The sequence below is a fragment of the Sardina pilchardus genome, chromosome 23 (genome assembly GCF_963854185.1).
Source record: "Sardina pilchardus chromosome 23, fSarPil1.1, whole genome shotgun sequence".
NCBI classification, from domain to species: domain Eukaryota; kingdom Metazoa; phylum Chordata; class Actinopteri; order Clupeiformes; family Clupeidae; genus Sardina; species Sardina pilchardus.
In genome coordinates this window covers 20,455,586-20,468,085 of record NC_085016.1, presented here as the reverse complement: position 1 = coordinate 20,468,085, position 12,500 = coordinate 20,455,586, and the positions used below count along the sequence as shown (strand labels likewise).

The 12,500-nt window shown below is 45.6% G+C and overlaps 1 protein-coding gene across 1 annotated transcript in view; it reads right to left on the bottom strand.

Annotated features, from left to right (window-relative positions):
- Nucleotides 1–12,500, bottom strand: part of il1rapl1b (interleukin 1 receptor accessory protein-like 1b) — a 257,239-nt gene that overhangs the window by 131,654 nt on the left and 113,085 nt on the right. Inside the window, exons 3-4 of the mRNA XM_062528616.1 lie at nucleotides 7,285–7,471; nucleotides 4,318–4,471 (exon numbers count right to left, since the gene is read on the bottom strand). Of these exons, the coding sequence (XP_062384600.1) occupies nucleotides 4,318–4,471; nucleotides 7,285–7,471 (341 nt within the window). The remainder of the gene's footprint in view (nucleotides 1–4,317; nucleotides 4,472–7,284; nucleotides 7,472–12,500) is intronic.

Here is a 12,500-nt window from a genome sequence, read left to right as displayed (position 1 = left end):
GGTGTTGAAACACGGGAGTGTGTGAGAGGTGCGTTCAACACTGAGAGTGTGTCAAGGACACCTACTTGATGACAGTAATGAGAGACAAGTCATAAAAATTCAGGTATGTGAACAGAGAAAAAAATACTCCAAAAAACTAATAAGCCTTTCCATTAGAGGAGGGACGAGATTCAACCTTGTAAGTACGGGCTGTTTGAGGACAGGTGACCTTTTAACCAAGCACACTGGAGAGAAATATTTCATGATGTGTCCCAGAGAATGAATAAATAAAACTCTCCCCCCACTTAATGCAGGGAATGGTGTCCTTTGGTTAACCAGAACACAGTCCTCAAATGACTTAAGGCCACTGGAATTTTGGTATGGCGTCTTTAATGGATTTCACAAGCCCCAACTAATACTGCTGAACTAATTCCTCTCTCCTGTCCTGTGCTATTAGGTGTCGCGTAAGGAGACATTCAAAAGCTTTACTGTTAATGTTCATTGAACAGGATCACAAACCACCCTGTAGGCTATCAATTGATTTTCATTAGAATTAATGATCACCTTTAGGCTATCACCGTTGTAACGTTCACCTAGACTTTCTTCATATTACCCAATGATCAGGGGGAGGATCCATTGAAATAGCTTACAGTAAAGTCGGTCAAACTAAAGGGGCCATTTTGCTTATTCATTTCCTTTTACTTTACGGTACATGGACATAAACAGGTTAACCGTCGCCGGGCCCAAGTAATAAGCAAGACCGGAGGTCACTGTTTCAGCCCTGGGGCTATTACGCTATCCCTGTCGGGTGGGCGTTTAATTATCGAAGTTTTATCGTATGGGTTTTAATCCAGGAAATCAAAAGGCATGCTCTGTAAAACAGTCATAAAGTCCCAAAATTCATTTAGGGGATAATGTATGTTTTTAATAGACCACAATAGAGGACGAGCTCATTAAGTTTAAGAGGTCTTAAAGACAACCAAATTGAAACTGACCTCCCCACCCCTTTCCTCACCGCAGTGATGACGACAACGACCACAGACATGAGGGAACGTTGGGTATCAAGGAGAGGTAATAGAGATTAACTATGTGAATAAGTATGCACACAGAGGAATAGAGAGAAAGAGAGAAAGAGAGAGAGAGAGAGAGAGAGAGAGAGAGAGAGAGAGAGAGAGAGAGAGAGAGAGAGAGTGCATGAGAGAGAAATAAAGAGTGGGCACTCATCTAAAGACAAATAAATGAAGCACTCCCCTAAGATGAACGGAAACGAGTGAGCGAACGAAACAACGAGCGAAACGCTATACGCTTCTCATCTGGGAGATTCCCTCGCCGAGGAAGTATCGCTACGGCGGATCTCCACGTCAGCATTTCTCCAGAACTAATGCATCATCCTCGTTCTCTAATACGGGGGAAGAATGCCGGACGCAAAATGGCCACCAGGGACAAATCCAACCCTCGCCGCCGGCTAATGAAAAGCTATATGCTCCATATAGCAACCACACAAGCATCACCGAGTAAAAATGTGCCATTTTTTCCTGTCACTTTACCTTCAAAACAGCGAGCGCGGTGGGTGAACGGGGGACAGAGCTGATCTTACAAGCCCCTTTTGCATCGTCATGGCCCCTGGCTCCATTAAAAACATCCAGACAGCCGAGAGAGAGAGATGGTGGCACGCCGTGCTTTCATTAGGACAGCATATTAATGGGACTAATCTACTTGTTTTGCAAACATCGGTGGAGGGATAAAGCTCACATAATCTGAGACCGTTGATGACGTCTGGGGCCCCCTGCACTCATCAGTCTGCTCAGACTCAACTATTAATTAATAATTAATAAGTAGCAATATAAGCAGGAAGACAATTGGCAAAGTAAAGGAAAAAAATAAAAGTGAGTTGGTTATTTCTAAAAGATAAACTGAGCGTAGGCCTACAGCATACTCCACTTCCGTTTCCCTAGAACCATTAAATCCAACAGGAGAGACCTGTTTTCCTGGATGACTGTCTTCAGAAGATATGGTCGCCTGCTGAGCCTGTCAGCGGTGGCTCTTCTGTCTCACGCCGTTCTGGCTCTGTCTGAATAATCTATCTGCAATCAGGTCCTGCACTGGTAATTGGCAGGTTCGTTTAAGAATACATCAAGAAGAAAAGCCTCCAATTTCCTCTTTGATTTTCAAAAGCGATAGGGGGGAAAAAAAGAGAATATGTACAAATATGAATGTTTACCGCTCAGAATAATCATCTCACTGTAATTGCTTGTCCTCTAGCACTGCAGAAAGAGAAAGACAGAGAGAGAGAGAGAGAAAGAGAGCGAGAGTGTGGCAAAAAAAAACATTTTCACACTGCCAAGGGAATGCCAGGGAGAGAAAAGGGGCCCTGATCTAGTGATAAAGGATGATTGCTGAAGTTGGCCACCAACCAAATCGGTCCCTGTCTCTGTATGAGTGTTACAGGCCGTAATCAGATGGAAGCACATGGCTAATAGTTTGTCTCACCCCTAACCCGTACCAACAGCTACGGTCAGTGTGTTTATGATTGGAGAATAAATAAGCCCAAATATATAAATAAATCAGCTTCCTCCTCATCGGAGATAATAACATTCTCTGATATGTACCCCCGGTGTCCATGCACCAGCCTCTTCCAAACGGGAGTAATCGTCCTCAACGCAGCGCGCGGGGAAAAAAAAAAAGAAAAGAAAACCTTCTTCTTCCTTCCTTACTCCAGGAATAGAAACAAGGGCAGTCCTGCGATCTGTGCTAACAATTACAATTACAGGCTCTGGATGACTCTGTGCCTAAATTCATCCTCACTAATAATGCATGAGAACAAAGGAGAAGAGCCTGATGAGCCAGGCAATGCGCTCGGAAAAAGAAAAGAGGAATAAAAGGGGGAGGAAAAAAAGAAAAGAAAACTCCCGAGCCTAATGGCTGCGCTTCCTTTTTTCCGTGAGCGGTAGCTGCGAGGCGGATGAGGGCCGGGCCGTGAGGAGCAAAAGGTCCCCATTAGGAAAATCCCCGGCCGGCTGTCCCGGGGTCGTCGGATCGCCCGGCGCAACACCGCCCCGGTGCCCGAACCGGGTTCACCCGGATCAGGCCAGCCGAGACGCCGGACAACGAACGAACCGGGTCTTTTTCCGCAATCAATCCCACCTTTTGACTCGTGGCCCGCACCGCACCCAGCAGTGAAAAGGAGCTTCAGAACTTCTAATGGCCGAGTTTACTGTAACTGTTCGCTCCATCCTCGGGTCTTTCCTAGACAGCGCTCGGATGCCCCTGGTGCTTTTGAGAGCGCGGCCCTGAAAAATAGCTAAATTACAAAGAGTAAAGAGGACAAAGGCAGGCTGTCAAAGCCTTAGTTTCACTTGTCAGTAACGAGGAGACGGCTCGCTATTGATTGGTTGTACCTATTCAGCTACAGAAAAGACAGCTGAATGCGGAGGGCTCTGGGGGGCCAGGTCTAAACACGCCGATGCATCATCGCTTTCAGGAGGGCCCTGTTTGGTTTCCTTGTCACCTGGCGCTTCTGACATCAACGGTTTTAAAGTTCAACCTTAAATATTTCAACGGTTTACGCTTAAGAAGTGCTGAAGTGGCTTTCGAAGTGAAATCTGCAGTAAAGCAATTAAGAAAGCCAAGAGCGACTACTGCAAAGAGCTATTGACCATGACATCTTGGCAACAACAGGCTCAATCAGCTTAAAACAAAGCTTATGCATCAGGGTGTCAAGTCAAGGTTTTCTCTCCCATTTCCCCCTTTGGAAAAGACAAAAAAAAAAAAAGGCAGAGACAAAAAAACGAACAACAACACAAACCATTTTCAGGACTATGTGACATATTTTTTATGGGCAGCCATTACCGTGTCCCCTTGAGTTTAAGTACTGCTATTTGTTTTTGAGTTTCCCTTGTCCTGCAGTGGTTCACATTCCCGGCAACTGATAACCTGCTCCCCGTAATGAATGACAAGACCTAACAGCGGAGGCAATTGTAAAGGCAGGAGCCATTCGAGGGAAATGGGCTGTGCCTGCAAGCTAACATAATATTTCTGACTAGCTGCTTACTGTGGGGTTTTTAGTGCCAGGAAGAGAACTATCACAGCATTTGTAATGTGAACAGCACAGTGGCTTATCTCCTACAGCGGAGTTTCACTTTTGTCAGCTCCAAACTCTATCTAAACTAGGCTCGATAAGGATCACTTTTTGGGGAGCAGCAGTACCAAATTGAAAACATCACAAGGGATAAGAGAGTTATGACAGCTTGTCAGGAAAGTAGGCAACCTTATGGGACTTGCTAGGACGTACCAACCCCAAAAAATCTGTAGCAAGAAAAGGCTGGAAAAGCTTCTCACCTGTGACTGATAACTCTGTTGTTCTCCGCACCACAAAGCTCCCGAATTGTATTTCACACGTGTAATTTCCAATGTCATCTTCCCCGACCTCACGTATCGAGAGGGTGTCTTTTCTTCTCACGATACTCTGTCTCCATTGTTTAGGCTTGCACTCCTTCAGAGAAAATTGGAAAATAAGTTCAATAAGACATGTACATGCATTGCCGTGTTCATCTGAGACATAATGAGGGTATGGATTTCTAATACAGTGCACATCAGTGTATCTCATGTTTAATGTGTGAACAACGTCAACTAACAATCAGTGTGAGTATTGACAACAATGCAACGACAATGTGAGCTGATTCTGGAACAGGTGTGGCACTGGTGTGGGTGCTGAAGTTAACAAGACAGACCTGTCCCAGAATCTGTCTTGTCATCTGTGTCGAGCTACATTGAAGCAATCAGGTGTAGGTTTTGGGGAGCCTCATCGGTCTCACTTTTAACAAGTTATTAGTGTTGGCTTCCCGATGGAGCGTTCGCTCTCAGATGAGTTTGTAATCGCCCCAGACCAACCTATGTAGGAGGAACTCTGAAGCGGGCCAAGGGTGCTTTGAACACCCACCCTCCCCTCCTCCTCCTCCTCCTCCTCCTCCTCCGCCAACAACTTAGCCTCCGGCAAGCTGAAGAGGAGGAAGAAGGCTTCGAGGGTTCTGCTTTCGACCCGGCCCTCGCGATGGGCCGAATTCAATCAGCCCCGCTCCAGGGCCGCGCAAATAACTGCAGGTGCCCGAGCCCAAGTCATTACCCATCTTTTTAATTTGATTCGCCGAGAAACTGAAGAAGCGCTGCGCCCATCTAATCCGACACTCATCTACTTTTGATGAATTGGCCTGGGCTCCCCCCTCGCCTACCTCTGTCTGTCTGCTGTTACACGTGGGTGGGCGGCTAGGAGCGCGCGCTGGCGCGATGAACTCAAATAACTTGGCGCGGAGGACACTCCTTGCCTCAGGATGCTCCCGGGGAAGCAGACACAGCAGCAGCAGCAGCGGTGGAACTGGCGAGGGCTGGTTGGTTGGAAGGTGGGCAGAGGTGTCTCGGTTTTGTTTGTTTACGTGTATGTTTTCCCTTGCCCTCTTCCCGAGGTTTTTCTTTATCCTTTCTCTCTCTCTCTCGAGCTAATAAAGGAATATCATGCGCCGAGGTCTCTAACCCCCCTACCTAATTCTTCTCTCTCTCTCTCTCTCTCTCTCTCTCTCTCTCTCTCTCTCTCTCTCTCTCTCTCTCTCTCTCTCATGGAATCTGAACAACACATCTAAATACAGCGTAACTCTCTCTCTCTCTCTCTGTGTCTCTTAGTGGACCTCGCCTAGGGGGGGATTTGTGGAGCGCAGGCATTTTAAAAATGAACAGTTTAGACCACAGCTCAAAACAGGTGAGCATTTATTTATGAGAACCAAAGGGGCACAAATCCCTAAGTTCCTCTGCGTCCCTTTCTGCTCTGCTGACTAAGGACGGGAATATAATCAGAGCTTCTGTACTGTGAATTCAGCAGTGAATTTACCCGTGCACTCTTGACTCTATTCTATTTTTTTTTATTTATTTATGTCTTTTAAAGATATCTCATGGCCATATTAGTCTATGCTCAACTGCATACTGCAGCAGATGGCCAAAATGACTTAGTTTGAAATGCATTGGTAAAACATGATAGTGTTTACTGATGTGTTCATTTTCAGATTTTTTTTTCGAAAAATGTCAAGCACAGCAGTAAGATATACAGATAAAACACACGTCATACCCTAAAACACTAGAATATACGCACGCATGTACATTGCACGCGTGCACACGCACACACAGCCTCCTATAGGTTCAACTGGGCTAGGTTAAAGGCAAGTAAACAATGAAGCTGCCAAAAGAAGGTTGAGAATAAATTATACATGAGATGTATTGCTCCTGACTTCTGGTTAATTTTTTATTTAAGACCCTGTCAAACAATCTACAACCCCCCCCCCCACCCCCGATTAAGTGAGAATAAATTGCAAAGACGGAAACTAAGGCATGTACTTCACATCTACAAGTTCTGATTCTGAATGAGTATATTGCAATATGCATCTGTTTATGCATGTGTTGATGATTGCCTGTGTTCTGATTTCTTTGCTTTAGCATTATAAGTGCCTGTTTGCCATGACAATAAAGCAATCATTTGAATGTGAGACTCAAGCACTTGAGAGTTTATAGTTTAGGGGCTCAGAAGTCAGGCTGAAGACTAGTTAAAAAAAATAATAAAAAAAAATAAACAGGCAAAGGTTTTAATTACATTTTTGGACTCATTTTAAACACTAGTTAAATAACATACTGTGCATAATAGTATAAGACTGACTGCTTCCTGCTTGAAGCATTACATACAGTAGGGCGCCATTGTAAAAACAACAACAAAAGTTCAAGCATTGCGGCAAACCTGGAAACAATGAAAGAAATAGCTTTCCCATCCTGGCTCCTACCATGGGACTGATATTATTGCTGAGCTGTGGCTCGTATTAACTAATATGTGCATACCAATGAGCTGCTCAGGCACCAGGAGCTCATTGAGTTTTGAATACGCATCAAGCACATCTAAATTTGTTCAAGTAAAGAAAAAAAAAAATATATACACTGTAAATGAAATAGAAAAGATTGTCTGAAAGCATCTGTGTGCAAAACATAAGCCCATATATATGCACATGAATAATTTGTGGATTTCCTAGCCTTTAGGCACACTACTTCTGACGGACACAAACTTCAATACCCGTTTGATTCAACACCAATTTCTGTGAGATTTAGATTCTGGCATGCATAGCGTTTGGTACTAAAGGTAAATGTTTCATACATTTTCTGTTGTCATTCGAATTCCAATTCATCATGACACTGACATAAACATATCAATATTCAAGGTTGTTGAAAAGTTTAAACGAGAAAGAGAATTCTATCTTGAAATGGATCAAGTGATCTCACCTTGTACCAGACTAAGTCTGGGTCCTTCCCAGGTTGAACATAGTCCTCAATATCAGGGCAGATGATGTCTTTGCTTTTACTTAATTCTGCCTTCTCGAAGTACCTCATCTTGGAGTTGTAACAGGCATCTGTGTCATTCTCCGCCACGGATAGTTCCATGGAGACTTTCATACAATATGTTGAATTTCTGGAAAAGAAGGAATACCGAAAAGAAAGAAGAAAGGGAGATTTGATTAAGGAATGAAACATTTCATTGACAGAAAAGTGGTAAATATCTTTGACATCTTGAGGTCAAAGGTCATGTTGTACCTCTGCTTGGTCATCGTTCTATGTCACATTGTACACAAACCTCCACTGCAACACAGGCAGTCCAATCCTTCATAAGGTCAACCTCACCATGGAAACAGAGCCATGCATGTAGCCTTTACTAACAGTGTGCACAAACCAGGCTACAGACTTCTCCCTACTGGGGGAGTTACATAAGCATCCACAGGTCTAGTTATTAAGCCTGCTTTATTTTCAGAATGATGTTTGCCTGCTTTGCCTCAGAATAGCACAATTCAAATAACCATGAATATTAAATAAAATGGAGGCATGAGACCCATTATTCAAGTTTGTTTTTAACACTGCTTCCAGAGGTGGTTTACAATGCAGCATTTCTGCCACGATTGGATTTATTGGAAAACAACTCCCCGAACACAAGTGTGAGTTAGAAAAAAAATGTTGCACAGGGCCAAATGAAGGCCTAGTCTGCTATGTGAAAATTGCAAACAACTGCTGGCGCATTAATGCGTCAAAATCGTCTACGACAATCTGTGGCTGTAATATGAGTCTCCACTTGATAGCTTTTCTTGGAGTAAGCTCAAGCAGGCTCAAGCTTAAGCATGTCTACTGCTACTCTGTACACACAGGTGGACATACCAATACTGACAATACACAGGTTATAATGATCAGTCATCATTACAACTGTCAAGCTGTTTCAGCACTGATTCTGGTATTTAAGGCAAAGACGATCTTTGTTGTTTCAGATAGACACTTCTCTTGCATACTGTTAAATGAGAACTGATGAGATGCTGTGTGACATATTTCACTTTGAATTAAGTTTGTCTCTTTGTTAAGACATCCCAGAGATGAGGACTGACAATCTCCCAGCACCATTATGGCAATAAATATATAAAAAAATACTGTAAAAATACAGTGCTGTTCCTCTTCACTGCATGTTGCTTCAACCATTAGGAATGTATGATGAGTTTCAATGTGTTTGCTCATCCATTCCCGTATAAGTAAGAATGATGCAGAGAATATCACTCTGGCCAGCCCAAATTATCTGTGGCAACTGAGAAGCGAGAGACGAGAGAAGATGAGAGAAAGAGAAAAAAAGAGGGGACAAGACGAAACAGGACATAGGGATGGAGCAGCGGCGACACCTAATACTGGATGGCAGTGGCGAGACGCTCAACCGCGCCGAAGATTGATTGGCCCTTTTTCTTTGGTCACATGTTTTATGCAGATACAGTGAGAGCCTGCATAAAAATTCCGTGCCAGAATTGACACGCCGCTAGCAGTCATATCAGTCACGGGTGAAACCGAAACCCAACAGCAACAACAACGACAACAAATTGTGGAGGTGTAGGGGAGATCTTAACAGACACTCAATGGCTGTTATCGAACCCGAGGAGGATGCTCTAGAATGAGGAACTCGCCACCCGTCACCCCCACACAACCCACAACCCCCACCTCGCTCCACCCTCCCTCCTTTTTCCCCTTCACAGATGTGCCATATCAATAGGCTGTAACTGCAATTTCGCCGTGTGTCGCCTCTTATTAACGCGCCCCCGGCCTCCTCGTGAGACCGGTCAATAACTAGGCGCAGTCTGTCATAGGCTACGAGTCAAAAGGCTTCGGAGAACCTGAGCAGCAAATATGTCTCAAGCCACTGAGCACCGGCGAAAAAAAAAAAAAGAAATTCAATCAGGACTCGCGCACTAACACCCAACACCCAACACCCATCTCACCTCACCAGCTTATGAGTGAGTAGTAACCAGGTGAGAAGCTTTCTCTTTTTTCTTCCAGCAGGCTTTGCTTGAGCAACCTTGAGGCAGGAATCTATGGGTCATTGACATCAGCAAACACAGGAGGTATTGACCAAGGTTCTCAGTAAGCTGCAAGCTGGGAGGGAGGGGGGGGGGGGGGTTGGGGGACCTGAATCTGAAGGGAACGGTTGATTGTATCTGATTACGACACAATATGCAGATGTCTTCAACGTGGCTGTTGCTGGACAGAAGTGGACTGCGGTCAATTGTTCGGTGGCGTTGGGATTGGGAATGCCGCAGTTGCGGACGGTCTGGGGGAGGATGACCGTATCTAGGATACACCAGTGGTCCAGGCGCTGTGTGCATAGCCAATCAGACCCAAAGACCCTTTGCTTATTGTGGATAATGTGAGTGGAGGGGAGAGATTATGATGACGCTAACGACACAAAGGAAGCTGCTTAAATTCGCCCCAACAAATCAACAAAGCTGAGGAAAACCATGCACACACACTCCAACGCACACACTTACACGCACACGCACACACACACATGCACACACACAAACACACACACACACGCACGCACACACACACACACACACACACACACACACACACACACACACACACAAACAAACACAAACATACACACAGCAAACACACAGACACACACGACAAACAAACTCGAACACACACACACACACACACATTCTGGACTCCCTCCCCCCCCCCACACACACACACCCCGATTAGCTCCCTGATGGCTCGGCTAGCCAAACACTTGCAGCCAGCTGACGCCGAAGCTTGCTGTCAGATTAAGGGCCCAGACGTTTTTATGAAGCCTGCGGATGCAAATGCGACATGATGCGGAGATTATCAAAGACAACTCACACCAGATGGACACCTGTGCAAATGAGATCCCCTGGGGTCCCCTCTCGTCGTCGTTAAATATTCTGGGCGATGCAGATAACACAAAAAAAAAAAAAAAACCTCCGCACCCCCGGTGGGGGAGCAGCCGTCCTGTCAGGCACGCATGAGTGATCGATGGACGAGGCCAGTGCCTCGCGTCCTGCCTCGCGTCCCGCGCCGCCCATCCAGTGGAACCACCTCATCCCTCACTGGCTGTTTTTCTCCTCCGGCGCGCCGTCACACAGAGGCCAGGCCTTGTCTTCTTGTTTCTCTCTCTCTCTCTCTCTCTCCCCCCTCCGCTTTTTTTTGCTGCCTTCTCTTTCCCTCGTCTTTTTTTTCTCTCCCCCCCCCACCCCCCCTTCCTTGTCCGAGTGCCGGAGCGCGCGTTAGCGGTGTCAAGTCGAGACGACGGATGGAGAACGCCACACATCTGACACGTTCGGTAGCGGGAAGAGGAGGAGGAGGAGGAGGAGGAGGAGGGAGGAGGGGGGGTTTAGGGGGGGATCATGGGTAATTGCGATATAATGCCACAGCATTAATAACCTTCTCAAGCGAATATCCTGTCTGCCATCACAGCACACACACACACACACACACACACACACACACACACACACACACACACACACAGACACACGAGCAATGACCATTCTTGCTGCTGTCGCGAAAGGCTGTCGGCAGCACTGACAGCCTCCGTATCGTTTGTGCAGGCCGGGTGAGAAGGCAGCCCTGACACTTTGCAAACACTGCTGTGGGGCCGGCTCCTGACTCCCATCCTCACCGGGGAAAAGATGGCTGCCACGAGCATAAGCACAGCATACAATGAGAGAGAGAGAGAGAGAGAGAGAGAGAGAGAGAGAGAGAGAGAGAGAGAGAGAGAGAGAGAGATAGAGAGAGAGGGGGAGACAGAGAGAGAGAGAGAGAGAGAGAGAGTGAGAGAGAGAGAGTGAGTGGGTGGCAGACAGGAGGAGAGGGGGAAGAGAGGGGAAAAGAAGCAGACTCATCCGGTAATTTGAAAAACTCGTGCCAAATCCCTTTGTAATGGAATGTTTAAGTACGAGACACTTTCCCTGAACACTGTCTACCTTTCCCAGACGAGGCAAACCAGGTAGCTGGCGCTTAGAATTTCAAACTCGACTTTGTTTGGTTTTCGGCCTCGCGATGCATATATTTATTTTCTCCCTTCCAGACGCTCCTACGGTGGATATGACCCTGGTGTCAGCCTTGGAAACATGAAACATGGAATGCAATGTTAAATAAAGGAGAGAGATCCATATTCATGAGCAGGTAAAGTAGGAGGGGCTGGATGCTGGCTACCTTGCCGCGGCTCCTAAAATGGTAACCTCATTATATTCCCCATGCTTTCCAAGGCAGACCTACGGTTCACTTTTTTTTACCATTTCTCTCGCAGTGGATAATTCTATGTATGAATTAATCTTTTGGAATTATACAGAATGAATTATAAAGTAGAAAGATTGCTTAGTATTTTCCGGCAGATCTGCTTACAGGTTCATTTGGACTGTTGCAGCACGCATATCTACATTTCAAAGCTCAGGCTTCAGCTGAGCTATAGACAATAAGTTATACTCGATCCCATCGCCATTATTAATTTTCAGCGTGGGTCAGGGAAGTTAAATTATTAAAGATTCAGAAGTCAGATTTTATTATATTAAAAATAGATGTCAGATCACAGTGCCAAGCCAAACTGCTATGCACAGAAATAGATCCACTATCACAAAACCGACATTTTAATTTGTGTCTGTGTGTGTGTGTGTGTGTGTGTGTGTGTGTGTGTGGTGTGTGTGTGTGTGTGTGTGTGTGTGTGTGTGTGTGTGTGTGTGTGTGTGTGTGTGTGTGTGTGTGTGTGTGTGTGTGTGAGAATGTGTGTGTGTGTGCATGTGTATGTGATTTATACAATGTTTGAGTAGGGGACCCAATATTGAATTCATCATACAGAGGGATTGTTCATGAGATCGCCCCAGCTGTTCTATGCGAATTAGGTAACTTGTGGACCAAGACCCCTGGTTGGTTGAATCATTAGGCTCAGTCATTAATTCCCTCCTTTTCTGGCTGGCAATGTGGTTTGGTTGGAGACCGCAGGCAAGCTCACACCAGAGAGACAGAGAGAGACAGAGAGAGAGAGAAAGAGAGAGAGAGAGAAAGAAAGAGAGAAAGAGAGAGAGATGAAGGGAGTCGATCCCTCCAACCCCACCACCTACTGGCTCTGAAATTGAACAACAAGGGCCTTGGAATGGCGGAGCATTGCTCTCCAGATT